The 19,342-nt window shown below is 39.6% G+C and overlaps 2 protein-coding genes across 4 annotated transcripts in view; one reads left to right on the plus strand and one right to left on the minus strand.

Moving 5' to 3' along the window:
* Positions 1 to 7,415, plus strand: part of LOC124134598 (serine/threonine-protein kinase Nek8-like) — a 21,004-nt gene extending 13,589 nt beyond the window's left edge. For both annotated transcript variants that reach the window (XM_048400442.1, XM_048400443.1), the window contains exons 11-17: positions 793 to 869; positions 966 to 1,083; positions 2,131 to 2,281; positions 3,207 to 3,349; positions 5,264 to 5,422; positions 6,050 to 6,208; positions 7,084 to 7,415. In XM_048400442.1, the coding sequence (XP_048256399.1) occupies positions 793 to 869; positions 966 to 1,083; positions 2,131 to 2,281; positions 3,207 to 3,349; positions 5,264 to 5,422; positions 6,050 to 6,208; positions 7,084 to 7,115 (839 nt within the window). In that variant the 3' untranslated portion in view covers positions 7,116 to 7,415. The remainder of the gene's footprint in view (positions 1 to 792; positions 870 to 965; positions 1,084 to 2,130; positions 2,282 to 3,206; positions 3,350 to 5,263; positions 5,423 to 6,049; positions 6,209 to 7,083) is intronic.
* Positions 5,352 to 17,630, minus strand: LOC124134602 ((R)-phenoxypropionate/alpha-ketoglutarate-dioxygenase-like). Of its 2 annotated transcripts, none has more exons than XM_046499522.2 (4): positions 16,965 to 17,630; positions 15,155 to 15,294; positions 13,375 to 13,530; positions 5,352 to 5,473 (listed from the first exon to the last, which is right to left on the minus strand). In XM_046499522.2, the coding sequence occupies exons 1-4, from the start codon at positions 17,569 to 17,571 to the stop codon at positions 5,438 to 5,440; spliced, it is 939 nt and encodes a 312-aa protein (XP_046355478.2). In that variant the 5' UTR covers positions 17,572 to 17,630; the 3' UTR covers positions 5,352 to 5,437. The 2 variants fall into 2 exon arrangements, with proteins under 2 accessions (XP_046355478.2, XP_048256401.1); XM_048400444.1 differs by lacking the exon at positions 5,352 to 5,473 and adding an exon at positions 10,045 to 11,487 and having other exon boundaries at positions 16,965 to 17,628.
* Positions 17,631 to 19,342: the final 1,712 nt, after the last annotated feature.

Genomic DNA, 19,342 nt, shown 5'->3' on the forward strand with positions numbered 1-19,342 from the left:
ATGTAACTCATAGTTCACCCTAGTGACACCTGTAACACATAGTACACCCTAGTGACACATAGTACACCCTAGTGACACATGTAACTCATAGTACACCCTAGTGACACCTGTAACACATAGTACACCCTAGTGACACATAGTACACCCTAGTGACACATGTAACTCATAGTACACCCTAGTGACACCTGTAACACATAGTACACCCTAGTGACACATAGTACACCCTAGTGACACATGTAACTCATAGTACACCCTAGTGACACCTGTAACACATAGTACACCCAACCCGTGAAGATCCAGGGTAGAATAGGTCTTCAGCAACCCATGCTTACCGTTAAAGGCGACAATGCTTGTCGTAAGAGGCAACTAACGGGATCGGGTGGTCAGACTCGCTGACTTGGTTAATGCATGTCATCGTATCCCGATTGCGTGGATCGATGCTCATGATGTCAATCACTGGATTGTCTTGTCCAGACTTGATTATTTTACAGACTGCCGTCATATAGCTGTAATATTGCTGAGTGCGGCGTTAAACAACAAACAAACATAGTACATGTCCTAGTGACATATGAAACCCATCAAGCGTTGGGCTAGCCTAATTATCACTCGTCACCCCGAAGACCCAGGTTCGATTCCCCACATGTGTACAATGTGTGAATTTCTGGCATCCCCTGCCGTGATGTTGCTGGAATATTGTACACTCATAGTACACCCCCCATAACACCTATATCTCATGTTCTGTGTTGTTTGTTTCTTGCTGCACTGTGTATCGTCCTATCTTTGTTTCCTCAGATCGGGGTATACTCATGACGTATGGAAGTGGCGCCAATGGCTGCTTGGGGCATGGAAACTTTAACGATGTCGCTCATGTGAGTTGTGTTTTTAATGGTCACAGTGTTGTAATGATATTTGTTACAAGGAGCATATATCCTTTATTGTAACCATTATTGTATTTCTACTTCAAGGCCAAAATTGTGGAAGCGTTGCTAGGTTACGAAGTGATACAGGTGTCGTGTGGTGCGTCACATGTTCTGGCTGTGACCAATGAACATGAAGTGTTCTCCTGGGGACGTGGCGATAACGGTAGGTACAAGATCGTGAAGTGGAATTAACTTTCAACTCATCTCTGAACTTGTGTATTATAAAACATTGATACATTGTTGAAACCAGAGTGCATGACCTCAGTAACATTGACTACCAGGGCTTGTAGACAAATACTTAGTCTCAGAAAATATATAATTTTGCTAGAAAGGAATAACTCAGTGAGATGTGATATTCAGAACCTATGGAAAATATAGACTTGCTGCATTGATTAAGGGCTGGGCGGAAGGGAAAATAGTATGGTTAAGGGACAGTGAGACAGACTATGTAGTGTCTGGTTTTACTAAGAAGCTGAAAATGGGGGCATGATGGGGGCCATGTGCTGTAAAAACAGAAGACATTCTTTGGAAAAAAACAAATGATCATCAACTGTCTTGTGTTGATAGAACATTAGGTGTATTGCGTAAGCATGACTTCTGTCCTATATAGAAGACAACATGGCTCGTTCCTGTCACATGGAACACAGTTGGCTCAAGTTGGGGTTTTGGTAGACAAATGGCGTTTGACTGTTTATAGAACATTCTTTTACCAGTACTGAAAAACATGTCCGCGATTTTCCGGATTAAAATCAGTCAGTGTCTTTGGAAAAGAGCCGATCTGAAACCCTGCTAGTAAATAATACTAGCGACTGGTGTACCTGCAAGATGGCTTCTAAGAATGTTAGTTTAGGGTTGGGCTGACCCGTTTCTACCCCTGTGCAGTTGAAGTGAACAGACGACTGTGATATAGCGTGTAAACATACAGGCTTGCTTTGCGACACTAATGCAAAAATGCCTCACATCAACAAATTAAGTCATAGAGTGAATGTTAACATCCAGTGTACATTGCTGATAATCATGATAATAATAGTTTGTTGACGATGCGACACAGTGTCATGCGGAACTCAGGCTTCTTTGTTAGCCGTTCCTTTCTTCCTTCCCTCCTTCTATCCATCAGCGTAATCATAAATAATATTCCTACCGAAATTATATAAATAAATTTCAAAGTTTCAACTGATCAATCTGTACAAGGCACGCATATCTTCACCAGGTCGTCTCGGCCTGGGGACGCAGGACTCGTGCAACAATCCCCTGCCCGTCCAGATCCACGACAGCCTCCGCCCCTGCTCGGTACACTGTGGGGTGGACTGCTCCATGATCGTCACCCTTGACAACAAACTCCTGTGTACTGGCAGCAACAGGTAAACATATTCACTGTTGTTCTAATACATGCTGGCTGTAAAAGGCGACTATGAAGGTTGTATGAGGCGACTAACGGGATTGGGTGGTCAGGCTTGATGTATGTCATTGTATACAAAATTGCTTGGATTGATGCTCATGATGTCAATCACTGGATTGTTTGGTCCAGACTCAATTACTTAGAGACCGCCATCATATAGCTGGAATATTGCTGAGTGCGGCATTAAACAACAAACAAACAAACAAAAACAAACCCATGCTCTAATAACAAGTAATTATGATCATGATCATGAGAAAGTATGGAAAGTTGTACATGATAAACAAAATGTATGTAAAACAATAACAACTCTTTTAGAGTGGGAGAATTCCTCATATTAAGAAAGATTGAGATTGAAAATGTTCTGCCAAAATAATAATTTTTAATTATCCTTTCTCACACCATTGCAATATTTCTCTGTTTCGAACAAATGGTGGCAAATGGTTGGTTGGTTTGTTGTTTAATGCCGCACTCAGCAATATTCCATCTATATGACGCGGTCTGTAAATAATCTATTCTGGACCAGACAATCTAGTAATTAATATCATGAGCATCGATCCATGCATTTGCTTGGCATAAGAGGTGACTAACAGGATCAGGTGGTCAGACTCACGGACTTGGTTGATGCATGTCTTCGTATCCCAAATGCGTGGATCGATGCTCATGATATTAATTACTGGATTGTCTGGTCCAGAATCGATTATTTACAGACCGCGTCATATAGCTGTAATATTGCTGAGTGTGGCGTAAAACAACAAACCAACCAACCAACCAACTATTACAAATCACTAAGGTAGAGCAGGAATATTACTGGCATAAAACACTAGATCCCTCAAGGATGTGTGACTGAGCAGTGATGTACCAGTGTATTCAGCCTCTCTGTCGGCTAGGTTCAACAAGCTGGGTCTGGATGAGACCGATGGTCGAGGTGTGGAGGAGACATCCATCTTTACACTAGTTGCCTCTCAGCCAATCACAAACTGCCTGGTGAAGACTGTTGCCCTTGGCACCTCCCACTCAGCCCTGGTCACAGGTAAGATTGACAGGTGTCACAAACATGGACAGAATGTCTGAATAGGTTGGTGCAATTTCTGTGTTGAGTGAGTTTCTGAAGTGTAGCTTCGTACATTGTACCTACCTGTAGAATCAAGCCCGCAAAGGACTTTGGCTTGACGAGCTGAATGGAGCCAAAATGATTGATTATAAAACAGGGTCTAAGATTTTGTAGCTGGTCTCTGGTACATGAGATTTTTGTGATTAAACCTTTAGCTTTAGAAAGCTTGGATCAATAAAGATGAAACTTCAAGTGATGATTCCCTACAATGATGACACCCAAATTTGTTCAAAATGGTCTAATCCGATTTTCAATATGGCCGCCACAAGACGGCCATATTGGAAAACCTATTTATAACCATGACTCCACTATTTATGTTCAAAATGGAATGAAAGTTGGGACATACGTAGATCATAGTGGGCATCAACATGTGTTATATGTTCCATTTTGTACAATATTTTACATTGTGACCACGACTTGACCTTTGCACTTAGACCACACTGAAAGCTGTACTGCTGATGGCCATTTCTCAGCCATTTTGTTATAAAATTGAAAAACTGTTAGCATTGGAAAAGTTATTCCCCTTTATGGAAGGTATATAAGGCTCAAAGTTGAAACTTTTTGTAAAGTAAATGGAACTGTTTTGTCTTACATCAATATTTTGCAATAGTACATTAATACTTCCTGATTTTGAAAATTTGTGGAAATTTAGATACTTGTTTCATGTAAGTCAGATCTTTAGTCCTCAGTATTAATACAGAAAATATTTGAATCGCAATACTGACAGTGACTGTGGCTGTTGACTATCAGGTGAGCTATAGTGCAGTGGTGCTATTCTGTTCTAACTGAAAGATTTTCGCAAATGTGTCATCCCAAAACCAACACAAGAACAGGTGTAATGTGTGTAGAGAAGTGGAGACAGTTGTAAGACTAATTATTACAAGATCATGTCAACAGTGGAATCATTATGGTTACAGGGTGTCCCCAAGGGCACACAAAGTTATTTTCTTAAGAATTAGCCTGCCCTAAGTTTGGTAGAAAGAAGGTAAAAATGCCATGTATTTTATCTTTTTTTCCTTCTGCCTCCAACCTTTCAAATATTGACCAAGAAAGTGTCACCATCAGTACTTCATGGGTATGTTTTCATTCACTACATTCCTCCATCTCAGTTGACTGATATGTGGCGTAGTGGTGATTTATTTATGTATTTTATTTTATATATTTTATTTTATTTATTTATTTATTTATTTATCTATTTATCTATTTATTTATTTATCCACATACTAGTGTCTGCTCAAATGCATTTTTTATTTGTTCTCTGACCAGTAGATCTATTTACATCCCAATTTTATCATTCTCAACTCCATGGGGAGTATACAACCTAAGCTGCCTATGGGCACTATAAGGTTTGTACATCCACCTTACATATTGGGTACCCATTCCATGCCAGGTGAACAGAGGCACATTTGAACTAAGTCACTTGCCCAGGGTGACAGCAAAAGTTTTGACACTTGTGTTTCTAGTGAATGTAGGTATTCGTGTTTCCACCATCTGGTCATCTACCATCGGACGAGTCGGTTCTTTTGAGTGTAAACATTGTTGGTCCCAAGGCTGAATAACAACCTGGTCACTAGCTGGATACGATCTCAGCACCTGGCGATTTTGACCGCTTGCCCACTCAGCCCCCGGAGTATGTGACTATTTGTTGTCAGCCAATGAAATGAGGTTATGTATAACTCATGTGCAATGTAATCTGAATGCTGATTGGTCAGGGGAGTCGCTGGAACCAGGTGGCGGCTTGATTCATTGGTTAAAATTAGCAACTACACTGCAAAGACGATGAAATGTATTATTGTGAATAACAACATGCATTTGATACTCTTACAATTTCAGTTGAAGGACAGGTATTCACATTTGGTGCTAACCAGTTCGGTCAGCTCGGCTACGAGTCAGACTTTCCCACCAGGCGGCCGAACCAGGTGCAGTTCCAGCAGTCGTGTAACATCAGTCAGGTGGCGTGTGGGGATACGTTCACTGTCGCAGTGTCCGAGGGTAAGAGCTATACGTTCAGTCGTAAGAGCGTCTGGAAAAGTTCTTTGGTGGCTAGAATAGACAGAAGTCAGCCCTTTAAGTAATCTGAAGCATCATGGAGGGGGGAGGAAGGAGCAGGGGATTAGGAATCTGCTTGTCTAATCCATTTGTCCAGAACATGTCTCTAAAACTAATAAGTACAGTAAACTACAGTTGGAACGAAGACGCTTATAACGAACTGACGGATATAAATAAATTATTTTTTGGTCCCCGCCATTTTCTGTTTATATGCTTATAACAAACTATGGCCGTCCCTTTGAGTTCGTTTTTACCATGGTTTAATGTATTCTTTCATGAAACTTTGCACACACAAAGACCAGGTTGTCAACTGGTGCCTTTTGCTCCTGGTATTTGGTGATTTTTAGCACTTTAATTTTTCATTTTCACGGCAACAAATTTGAACATAAACTTGTCTGGCTTGCTATTCGCCAGTGAGGGTAACCAAAGTAACAAGGGAATTGGCACATGGCTTATGCTGTAATCTGTAGTTATCAACAGTTACCGAACCTCACCTTTTACTTCAAACTTAGGAAATCTTAAATTTTGCAGCTTGATAGAAATATAGATATTAATGTTTACACTAAACAGATGGGGAGGTGTTTTCCTGGGGAAAGTCATCAAGAGGTCGGCTTGGACGAGTTGATGAAGAGACAAATGTTCCAAGACAAGTGATATTTCCTGGTGAAGATGTGTTTTCTGTGGTCTCAATATCTTGTAGCCATGGCAACACAGTACTTGCGACACGACGTAAGTCTCTTTTGCCACTTATACCAATCAAAACGTTTAGCCTGCTGGTTCTTTGAGACTGAATTTATAACTTATCCAACAATCATTCTTTCCATATTTAGATTACTATCATTAATAAAAATGTCAACTCATATGGATCTCATGAATGCATGTGAGATGTTGATGACTGTTAATTCAACAACTGATCCACTGTGCTGAAGTCCGCAGGGCTCCCAAACTGGAGAGACCGCCTCCGTGGTCTAGTGGTAGAGCGTCCGCCCGGAAAGCGGAAGGCCCGGGGTTCGCTCCCCGGCCGCGTCATACCAAAAGACATTAAAAGATGGTACTTGTTGTTACCCTGTCTGGCGCTCGGCATTAAAGGGCTAAAACAAGGACTGGTCGGCTCAGAGTCAGTTTACTGTGTCTGAGTGGGGTATTCATGTTAAACTGCGGCATGGTATCTCAGTGAGCTAGCACTATAAACCGGCATCAGTCCGGACTAGTACAAGCAGCCACACAAACACACACACGTACATGCACGTCTCTATATAAGTGGAATAATCTTGGATGTGACGTTAAACCCCATTTCACCTCACCTCACCTCCAAACTGGGGAGGGGCTGTAGGGTAGCCCAGTGGTTACAGTGTTCATTTGTCACACCGAAGACCCGGAATTGATTTCCCAGATGGGTACAATGTGTGAAGCCGATTTCACTTTCAAGAACACAAAAATAACCGGAAAGGTCTTTTGTAATATGAAAAGGTTTGGAGCAGTACATCCTCAAACCAAGAAATGTAAGAGTCTGTCCTTGTGAGAAGCTGTAACACTGATGTCTGTCTCTCTCACTCTCTCTCTTTCTCACTCACTCACTCACTCACTCACTCACTGCATTTCAGCTTTCCACAGATCTGGAAGCCCCATTGAATGACAAGCAGCAAGTGACCCATATCTCAGTCCAACAGTCCATGAACAACCATGAAGGATGGCTATTCCTCCAGATGCACCTCCTGGCTCTGAGACTGGGATACAGCCGGGATGCAGGTCATCTGTAACCAAGGCGTCCAAGATACCGAGGACAACTGTCACCGACATGTAGTCATGGAAACACCATTCTCATTAAAATCAGATCTTAGTTCTTGCTATCGCTAAACAAAGATCTGAGGACATCCCATTACAGGTCACGTCAGACCAACCTTGCGCGAACTTTGACCGACCAATGGAATGACCAATCAGAAGGCAGCTTTCTTGTGCTTTACGGCACTAATTTCAATTTGTCGACTACGCTACGAAACATATTTTGACAAATTCTTGATTACAAATTTGAAACCTGAACAAAAGAACATTCTGGAATGGCAAATAGATGGGCTAGATTGTATGGATTCAGTCGTTAAACCCGTAACTATCGTTCGGAATAAAGTTTTCGAGGTTGCATGATTAGAAATCACATTCCGACTGTCACTTTCATGATCTGGTAAGCAACGCTCTGACTGGTCGGATGAAAGGTCGTTCTGGCGTGACCCCTAACAGAATGTCTTCAGATCTTTGTTTAGCGGTAGCGAGAACTAAGGTCTCATTTAATGAGATTGTGGAAATACTGCAATAGAAGGATGTGATCTCTGTTACATGAATGGTAGAGAGATCCACTGATCCAGGTGGGTGTGGACCAGATGATATGGATCCGGTCATGTGGATCCAGATTGTGAGGACAGATCCAGCTCACCTCGGTTAGAATAGGTCTTCAGCAACCCACTCTTGCTGTAACAGGCGACCATGCTTGTCGTAAGAGGCGACAAACAGGATCGGGTGGTCAGACTCGCTAACTGGGTTGATGCATGTTATTGTATGCCAAATGTTTGGATCATTGCTCACAATATCGATCACAGGATTGTCTGGTCCAGACTCGATTATTTACAGACTTCGGTCATATACATGGAATATTACAGAGTACGTTGTTAAACAACAAGCAAACAAAAATGTGGATGTCCCAGGTTAAATTTCCCACATAGGTGCAATTTACTTGATGTATGTTCAGATTTAAATGACCCTAATCATATTGCCTGTTTTTCCGTCCAGTCCTTTAAATGTCTTTGTACGCCTTTTTGGGCTGACTGGCAGTATTTTAACTGTTTCATATTTTGTAACTAAATTTGGATTTGTACATGCCGTCCATTTTTAGCTCACCTGAGCATTTTCATGTGATCTTATGTCCATGTGTTGTTTTAGATGTATAAAATTGTTACTGTTTAGCACTTGTTTTTGAAATGTAGTGCATATTGTTATCATTGGCAAAGAGGGACAAGATGTATATTGTTGTTCATATTGATTGATGTTGACCAAATTTTTTAAAAGATTAGAAATAGTGAGTGAGTAGGGTTTTACGTCGTTTTTCGCAATTTCACGATGGAGGACACCAGAAATAGTAGATTGTGCAATCTTGGTTTGTCAAGTTCCCCACATTACTGGGAGTTCTGGAAGACATTGAGAGTTCTGGTATGTTCTAATGTTGGGGGGACAGGGGTGGCAGAGTTGCGTCCCTTGGACACGCCAGAAACCTATGATTCCAGGTTCGTTTCCCGGTTCGCCCAGATTATGTTTCTAGGTTTGTCAGCACCATACCCGTGCTCGTGGGCTTCACCGAAGTGGTAAATGTCTGAGACCTGCATCACTTCAGGCTTTCCTCCCACATTAAGCTGACAAGCCATGATATAACTGGAAAACTGATAAAAGCGGCGTTAAACCAATCTCACTCACTCACTCTAATGTTGGAACTCCCTGTGCGGAGTTGTGTCCCTTGACCTGGCCAGGATCCCAGCTTGCCCCAGTCACAATACTTGGTTTGTCACAAGATGCCTGTGGGTTTCACAAAAATGGTAAACATCTACTGTTTCTATCTTTCATGCTTTCCTCTCACATGATGCTGACAAGCCACAGTATAACTGAAATACTGTTCAAAGTGGCATTAAACACCAACTCATTCACAGATTTTAACATGGCATTTGACAAGTGTTTCTAAATTCCAGATTTATTCCATTTTGGGCAGACAAACTTGATTTCCAGTGGATGGAGTTTTTGGTCCCTTATGTAAAAAAGCAGGAGGTAAAACTAATCAAATACAAAATAATTTCTTTTATGAAATATATACGAATTTCAGGACGTTATTATGATAATGTTCACTATATGCACTTTTGGTACAGTGTCCTTTAAAAAGTCTTGAAGTGAAGTTAAAACCAAACCTATTAACTGAAAGGGCTCTGAAATAAGTGTACATCTATTCTAAAACAACAGTATGTTTTCTTACTATTTCGCAACTAAGATAGTCTCCACTGTATAAAACAGTGACAAACACTTGGTCCATCCACCCAAACAATATTCCCAGAAATAAACATTCAAAAGTAATAATTAAACAATTTATTCTTTGTCTTAATTTACCACATCATGAAGGAGAACAATAATTATCATACAAGAAATAAGCAAGCCATTGAACAAAGCCTGTTGAACAGCTGAAGACACTGATTCATAGGCAGTGTTCGAAATACCTGCCTGCCCGACCGTCCGAGACGGGTTGATTTCAACTTGGGCTGCCAGATTTTCAAATCCCCCTGCCCGACGGTCGGGTTATATTTCATATGTGAAAATATTCAAAATATTTCCTGATGATAAGCATTAATTAACATGTAAAGATGAATGATAAAATGTAACCAAAAAGAAACCCCTCTAGCTTATACTGAGAAACATATGATTATAGTGGGCAGGCAGGTTTTGGTCAGGGCTGGCAAGTATTTCAGCTAGCCAGTCCTGTGGTCTGGCTGAAATTTTTGGGAGTTTCATACCCTGTCATAGGATCAAACAATGCTTGCTGCTTCGCTTGCTGGATTATGTCAAACATGTGCATGCCAGTCCAGCTATTCTGTCTGGTGACAGCAGACTTGGCAAGTCTAATTGTTCTGACTATTTATGTTTGTCTCTGGCAAAATTCTTCAGGTCAAAACTGATATATACACAAAACTATGCATGAAAATATTCATTGAAATCCTTGCTTTTACTCTCTCATGATTCTGTAGATGACATAATGACAATTGACAGGGGTGCACATAATCACCTTCTTTTGAAGTTTGTTTCAGAATTAAAAACAGTCTCAGAAGGAAGAGAAATTGTATTTAATGTGATTCCTTATTGTAAAATTTAAGTAATTGTAAGTAATTTAGAAAATGTCTGCAATGGAAATACAGTCAAGTCTCTTCAATCAGACACCTGTTAATCTGACAATCGGCTTTATCTGACACAAATGATGGGAAACAATTAAATCAGAGCTATTTAGCCTGTTAATCCAACAGTCTCGCACTCTGACTCTGACACACTTACCGAAATCACTCATTAATCAGTCTCGTTTATCCGACACAATGATCAGCGTATTCTCTGGTCATCTGCCCGCGAGTACACAGCCCCATGATACGATGCCAGACAAGTCGGCTTGTGGCTGCAGTTTGCTTAACAATAAACAATTAATGCCTGAAATATACAAAACTGGTGACTTCCATTCCAGACTATTCTTTCAAAAGTATTTTGAATCAGTCAACAGTAGTTTTGTGTTAAGCTTTAGAGGTTGCAATATTAGAAAACATATTCAGCTAACAATGTAACAAAACAATATGAGTATTTAATTTTTTATTATGTGTTTGTATCGTTATCTGATGTGTAGTTGTCCTATTTTCGATCATGAATGTTGATACAACTTAATTTCGTTTATCCAACATACTTGTTAATCTGACATTATCATATGCGACCATCCATGTCAGATGCAAGGGACTTGACTGTACTATGACAGCGTTAGAAATTGGCACTAATCCCATAGTCCTTGCCAAACTGCCCAATGGTTAAGGTATCATAAGGACTAGTAGAAATTTGCCATTTTTAAGGGTTTTGCTATATATTATCATTATAAGGACTAGTGGACTAAATATGTTAGTTTCTATCCCTGCTATGATAATGAATTTTCATACACAAGTTAAACAGTCCTACACTTGTCACTGGCACAGAGGCTGAGATCACAGATGCAAACAAGCACATTAGAACACATAACAACATATCAGTAACTTGTCATTTTCAAATATGAAGTAGCAGATTTACATATGTGAAGGCAACACATAATCGACATGCTACTTCTTGGGTTCGTGAGTTCCCTTGACCGTCGTTCGGTGTAAGACTCGCAGTCCGACCTCTGACTTCGGGTGCTGTGTCTCCGGAGTGGCCTCGTGACCTACTGACAGGTTGTCCGAGACGATGAAGTCTCCAACCTCCCACTGGAGAAAACAACAGTGTAGGTTTGATATCTGGTGAGATAATCCAACATCATTACGTATGACATACACCCATGGCAGTGTTAGAAATTGGCACTAGTCCTACAGATCTTGCCAAACTGCCCAATAGTTAAGGTATCCTAAGGACTAGCAGAAATTTACCCTTTCTTAGGGTTTTGCTAAATTTTATCATTATAAGGACTGTTGGTTTCTATCGCTGCATGGAGATATAGATCGAGCGACTTAATGGATCGGGAGGTCGAGCGACAATGGATCGGGAGATCAAGCTTGGTGATTTGGTTGATGCACGTCATTGTTTCCTGATTGTGCAGATCGATGTCAATGATATCATAACTGGATTGTCTCACAGCTGGAAGTACGGTGTTAAAGGACAGACAAAGCAAACTAAAAAGAACTTAACTGGGTCCAGATTTGAGTGGGACAAATTACCTTGATAACAATTTATTAATCATAGATATCAGACAAATATGACTGAAAAAGACTTCCTAGTATTGACAACAAACAATGAAGCCATTCAAAAAGGTTTCACAAATCTTCAGAGAACTTGACAAATATCAGTGAAAGACTGTATCCAATTGTATGCTGGTTGTGATGGCTGGTTAAAATGGCTTGTGTAACACATCAATGGAAGTCTTGTACAGTATTATGAAGGTGAGCTTCTGTACCTGTTGTTCTGTAGCTTTCTCAAAACCAAAGTGCATAATCGTATTTCTGTTAAAAATACAGGCTCTAATATCAGTCATAGAGCTACACAGTATACATGCTACATGGATGACAGAGACATTCTGCTCTGTCTCTACTTTAGTGCCACCCAAGGCATTATGAAGAGGCTGGGGTTCATATTGTATCATATCATCAGATTTGTATCAGATTTTTAATTGTTGCTTCAAGATGTACAATCTATTTCCTGAAAAGAGGACCAAAATAACTTCTTTTCCAACACAATTTTTTCAGTACATCCAGCAATTTTTTCAGAAAAATTATATTTCCCCCGTATTTTCTGGAAGGTGTTTTTTAACCAAAACAGCACTAAGCCCGACTGTATCGCTCACTTCCTCATGTTGGGTAGATGATATGAGGATATCAGAACATAGTTCTATACTTGAGCATTTCCTGGTGAGAATAAACAAGGCACCCGTTATCCTCGAGCCCTACCTTATGCGAATACACAAGGCACCCGTTATCCTCGAGCCCTACCATATGCGAATACACAAGGCACCTGTTATCCTCAAGCCCTACCTTATGCGAATACACAAGGCACCCGTTATCCTCGAGCCCTACCTTATGCGAATACACAAGGCACCTGTTATCCTCAAGCCCTACCTTAAGCGAATACACAAGGCACCCGTTATCCTCAAGCCCTACCTTATGCGAATACACAAGGCACCTGTTATCCTCAAGCCCTACCTTATGCGAATACACAAGGCACCCGTTATCCTCAAGCCCTACCTTATGCGAATACACAAGGCACCTGTTATAATAGAACCCTACCTTATGAGAATACACAAGGCATCTGGTATAATAGAGCCCTACCTGGTGAGAATACACAAGGCATCTGTTATAATAGAACCCTACCTTGTGAGAATACACAAGGCATCTGTTATAACAGAGCCCTACCTGGTGAGAATACACAAGACACCTGTTATAATAGAACCCTACCTTATGAGAATACACAAGGCATCTGTTATAACAGAGCCCTACCTGGTGAGAATACACAAGACACCTGTTATAATAGAACCCTACCTGGTGAGAATACACAAGACACCTGTTATAACAGAGCCCTACCTGGTGAGAATACACAAGACACCTGTTATAATAGAACCCTACCTGGTGAGAATACACAAGACACCTGTTATAATAGAACCCTACCTTGTGAGAATACACAAGACATCTGTTGTCCTTGGTTATTTCTCGGTGTATTTCCTTGAGGATCTGCACTGTTTCATTCATGTCGGTTTCTCTCTCCTCGTCTGTTCCCATGTCCCACACAAAGGAATCGGTCATTCCCAGGTGGAAACACAGCGTCTGGAAATCAAGCAACACACTTGCAGAACACTGAATAACAGCAACATTTACACCTTGATTGCAGGGTGATGTGATAAATCTTTAAAGTTTGTGTCCTGTGATACATATCATTATCAACATTATTCAAGATAAGTGAGTTGACTTCAAGAAATACAAAGCACATTTATTAATGCTTTTAAGAGCCCAACATCAGTACTGAAATCACTTTAACCTTGTTACATCCCCAGAATCTGCTTAAGACATGTCTATAGATACACATGTATTAATCTAAAACCTTTGACAGCAAAAGAGACATAAAATGGTATTATTCAAATCAGAATATGGTTTTCAATATAGAAGACACTTCACACCCAGGAATAAATGGTTGGTAATAAATATAAAACTTCAGACCTTGGTAATAAATATAAAACTTCAGACCCTGAAAATATTCAGTTTTGACTATCTGCCGAAACCGATTCCATTGGGCGTAAAAGGCAAAACAGAGATGAAAAGGGTAAAGAAGAAAGAGCAAAAGAAATAACAGAAGTTTTACACAAAGACAACCGTACAGCATGTTCATTACATGACACATGCATATCTGGTTTTGAAGAGGGCAAGAGTTACACATGGCACTATCGGCAGCAATGATACTTGAAGATCAAAGATTGAAGTTGTGCGAAATTATATAACAATACTCAGAGATATATAATATGATATCAGAAAGACTATGCTATTTTTGCATGTCAGTTTTCATGGTACATCCAGAAATACTTATTCGACAAATAGGCAACAAATTTTCACCATTCTTCATAGTGGAATCAGCTTTTCCAGACTGTTGCTAGTTTCACAGGAATTGATACAGGATTCGAACTAAGTGCTCTTGGCAGGCAAACATGAGATTTTTACTATAAAAGTTTGTATGGTCTTAATTCAGAGCTATTTTACCATTTTATTCAATGCAATAATGTTAAACTAAGCATTAAAACCTTTTCCTATATAAGTAGCAAATTGTTTTTGATTAGCTTAGCTATTAGACATTAACGTGATATTTGGAAATAATATATATTTTGCAAATATGAAGCTAATTTAAACATGTGCAAACAAAACAGAAATAATTGTGAACACAAAATATTAAACCAACTGCACAAATTACAAAATTTTATTCAAATAACGTCTGAAACAAATCCAACAGCTAAAATCAGATCTGAAAAGTCTCTTTGATTTGTCCATTTGACCAGGACTGTAAACAAAGAAGTATGATTTGGCCTTGCCTGCTTCAGAGAAACCCACCAGCACTGAAAAGATGCTGACAGACCAAGGATAAAATCGGCAGATATTACATCCTGACTTGGCTAAGGGACACAACTCTGCATAATGAATTATGACAAATTTAGACCACTGTGCCAAGCTATTATGCAGAATTGCCTTGCCTGCTTCAGAGAAACCCACCAGGACTGAAAAGGTGCTGACAGACCAAGGATAAAATCAGCAGATATTATATCCTGATTTGGCTAAGGGACACAACTCTGCATAATGAATTATGACAAATTTAGACCACTGTGCCAACTGTGCCTACAACTGAGATGGTATTCCACTCACTACATTCCCTACTCATTCCCTCAACGCTTACTGCAGCTGGACTTACTGGATGCCTTGTAACAGGATGGGGATAAATGAGAGGATGGAAAAGACTTGACCGACGGTCGCTGACCATCCACAATCTCTCCCACCGCTGCCGCGTCTCCGAACTCAAACTCTCCACCAGCTCCTTCAGCGGCACAAAATCTAAATAGAATTTTAGAATGAATGAGTTTGGTTTAATTTCTACATGCTTTGAACATATTGATCAGTTTTCAGTTATATCACAGCATGTCAGCTTGATGTGGGAGGTAAGCCCAAAGCAATGATGCAGGTCTTTGATGACTGACGCTCTGTTATCATGGTTATAACCCATGAGCATGAGTATGGTGCCGACACACAAAATTTACATAATCATGGCAAACCACGTTCATAGGTTTCTGGTAGGCCAAAGCATGCCAAGGGATGGAATGAATGAATGTCTTTATTTCCTCCAGATAAATCCGAAGATTCTCAAAACATCAACATTATGTAATTAAATAACAAAATAATCAATCATATGTATATATATATCAATGTCCCGCAAATGTACAGGCTATAATTTATAAACAGTGTGAAGTATTGGTAAGATTACCGCACGTTGTTTAGGATATGTTTAATTTGATCTAAATACTTTCAGAATTCAATAATAGTGAAATGTCACGTTATTTCATCAATGTCATTGTTATCTGCACCAAGAAAGAATGTTAACATATCATGGTCTTCCATCATCTCTATTTTATCATACATTTCAACATCAAGATTATCAATTAGAGTGGAAAAGAATATATCTCTCTCTGGAATTAGACATTCACGGTTTAAGATGAGATGATGATAATTATCATTAGCAAAAGTATTACATTTTGTACATTCCTTAGATATTTTGCTTCTGGATCCAATCCTTATTACATACTGTATTTCTTCTCTCAATTCAGGATATAACATTAACAAGAACCTTGCCTGTCAACTAGGGCTGGGACGAGTCCAAATTTACTCCCCTATTACCCCACCCTACCCGAGTACCCACTGTAGGTCTCAGGAGATGTCTCAAAATGTCCGATTGGGAACATTTTTAGAATAGCCCTGGCAAAACGTATTTAGATACATGAATTAAACAATCTGGTCATTCATACACTGAAGTTGAATTAAGTTATATCTTTATTCAACCATATGAGTGAGTGAGTGAGTGAGTGAGTTGGGTTTAACGCCTCTTTTAACAGTATTCCAGTTATATCACGGCGTGTCAGCTTAATGTGGGAGGAAAGCCCTTAGTGATGCAGGTCTCAGACGTTTACCACTTCGGTGAAACCCACGAGCACGGGTATGGTGCTGACAAACCTAGTAACATAATCGGGGCAAACCGGGATTCAAACCAACAATCATAGGTTTCTGGCGTGCCCAAGGGACACAACTCTGCACAGCGAATCGCGGCGCCTTAGACGACTGAGCCACCCGTGCCCCATTCAACCATATGAAGAATCAACAGGAATTAGTGACTTGTAGTGTAACCATAGAGTTTAAGATAATTTTTGTCATTAAACAATATATCACATGACTAAACAGCACAGTTCCGGGTTGTCCTGTGGGTACCTGGGTCCTACTCAGTTCCCACCCGACCCGGGTACCTGAGTTACCCGTCCCAGCCCTACTGTCAACATATTGATCATAACTCATCATTTGTTCATCATCTCCTCACATGCACATGTATACAACAGCTGATGATCAATGGATGAGGTCATGCATAGGGTAAAATTGACTGACATGTCACTTGAACAAATAGAGAGAAATTCTAGCTCTTCCTCCTGTGCTCTAGGACTAAAATCACCGCCCCAATTTACCTGTATTACCCATCTTGGGCACAGCAACCATGTGATAGATGGAAAACGAGAAGGGTGCCCTCATAAAACTCCCATCTATGTGCCAGCCCGTCCGTCCCACGTTCCGACATCCCTCTCGTTCATCATTCGACACCCGAAACACGTCAGGATGGGTTGATCGCTGGTGTTTGTAGAATGTTGATTCCAACTCCCCAAACCATCGACTTATTTCTACGTGACGTTCACCTGACACAACACCCTGGTCTTTGAAAATTAGAAGCCGATGTTTATGAACGTCCTCTTTAAACTTCTTAATTAAGTCTTCTGAAACCGGTTCATTCAAATTGATTCCTCTTATTTCGACTCCAATGGCAGCTTCTTTGACATCGTAAGCCATTTGGGAATTACTAGAATCTGAAGAGAATCTGTTGAGTTGCTGACTGGTTGGTATTGACTTTGAACATGTGGGATTTTCAAGAATTTGTCGTATGTCGTTTTCATTGATACAATGCAAGCTTGAGTGTGTCAGTCGTGTAATTCCACCCTTCGTCAAACTGGAGATTATCTGAAAATAGATTAAGTAATGTTTGTGGTGAAATAGACGCAAACCCGGTAAACAGAAATTCATCAATTTTGATACTTTCTCCTGACAGCAGCTGAGGGAATATTATCTAGAGTGATCTCCCTTTGAATGACTTCGGTATGTTCCGTAGAGCACCCGAGTTTCACCGATCATGGTATGGCCATCACAGTTGCGTTTCTACAGATATTTGAAAACAAATTCGTTGGAAAAAGAATCTCTAAATTTCTGTCTAATTAATTTTATGAATCCTATCATCCTCATTTATTACGATCAGAGCACTGATTTAATTAATAATCTAGACCGAACAATGAAGAGAAACGATAGCTGGGTGAAAATCTCAACACCGTAACAATTTCCCACTTGACCTGTACATCAGTAGTTTGTTTGCAGAAATGTATTTTAAAATATTTGATTTCCTTTTCAAGACTATTCACAAGTAGATTACCTTTCTTCAAATGTAAAATGCTAAAAAAATGTACTTTCAAGTTAATATTTGTTTGTTTATAAGCAAATATTTTCTGGATTTACTAAAAACATGGCTGTCCCTCAGCTGGACCAGAATAAAAAATAATACCTAATCTATATCTAAATATTCTAAAAATGTAACAAATTTTGTTTTTCACACTCTCAAATGAACATTAATTACATGTATCCTATCATTATTATCTAAAACCTAATTGAAAAAAAAATAAATAAGAAAAAAAAGATGTCCCTCAAAAGGCACTCAACTCCGTCACAACGTACCAATACTAAAAAAATAACTGTGCTATGGGAGATAACTCTCATACGCTTCCTCTTTTGGCAACATGTGTATGAAGTTCATCTGCTGGTGATAGATAGATGCCACATTTATGTACAATGTTCAAGCCAATGACATCAAGATATGTCTGTTAAGTACAGTATGTTTTCTGAGCCTGAACTCTGTTACACTGTCTATAGATCTATATCTCATTCTAATTTCCTTCACTTTTCCAAGAGAAATTGGTTAGCAAGACCATGTTAGCAGTGAGTATTTTAATTTCCATAAAAAGCAAAGCATGCTGGGATATGAGCCATTTATAGTAAGGTTTCTCAACTCCATTACACTCAACTCTGTAATGCTGTACAGCGTAACGGAGAGGAAAAATTTGTGCATCTGCACAATTTCGATAGTTATTGTCAGTACATAGCTTTGTTCTTCACGAATATTTTATTTTATTTTAACCCTATACCTGACAAATAATTTTCCCACAGTCTGGAGTAAGAACTTTATTTTTAAATAGTCACTCAGACTGCTCTGATGTTTTGGATGAACAAGATGTTAGGACCTGTGCAAAATGTGGATTTGATTCTATTGATAGCGCTCTTTCCGACAGTGGACTAATTATTGAAGACAGAACTGGTGTCTTTTACATTGATGGGAGTGCCTGGCTATTGTGTTTTGGCTGCAGAAAGCAATTTCATTATGCATGTATAAACAACATATTTTCTGACAGTGTTGATGATATGATTGATCTGAAATTTGATCTTGAAGTTTTATAATATATTATAGTGATCTAAAATGGCATTTTAAGCAACTTTGTCCTTATTTATTTCAACGTCTATACAAAGGGTTGAACATTAGTAATTTAGTAGACCCACTTTTGTATGCCATTACTGCAGTAACTGGCTCATAAACCATGTGTACCAAAGTCCTGACAAGTAACACAACACAGTGCATGTATTTTCACATTTCATCTCAAAAGGGATGAAAAGGTTGTTATTTTATGCTAGAGAGCAATAACAAAATATATGAGTTACAACTCCGTTACAACAAACTCAACTCTGTTACGTCAGG

The sequence above is a fragment of the Haliotis rufescens genome, unplaced genomic scaffold (assembly GCF_023055435.1).
Source record: "Haliotis rufescens isolate VD_foot unplaced genomic scaffold, xgHalRufe1.0.p SCAF_2, whole genome shotgun sequence".
Lineage (NCBI taxonomy): Eukaryota > Metazoa > Mollusca > Gastropoda > Lepetellida > Haliotidae > Haliotis > Haliotis rufescens.

Coding starts and splice junctions, on each gene's coding strand:
- LOC124134602 (XM_048400444.1), bottom strand. CDS start 17,571: ATGAATTTCTGTTTACCGGGTTTGCGTCTATTTCACCACAAACATTAC. Junction 13,531..15,154: donor ATCCTGTTACAAGGCATCCA/GTAAGTCCAGCT, acceptor CTTGATTTCCAG/ACGCTGTGTTTCCACCTGGG. Junction 11,488..13,374: donor GTCTTGTGTATTCTCACAAG/GTAGGGTTCTAT, acceptor TGTTTTCTCCAG/TGGGAGGTTGGAGACTTCAT.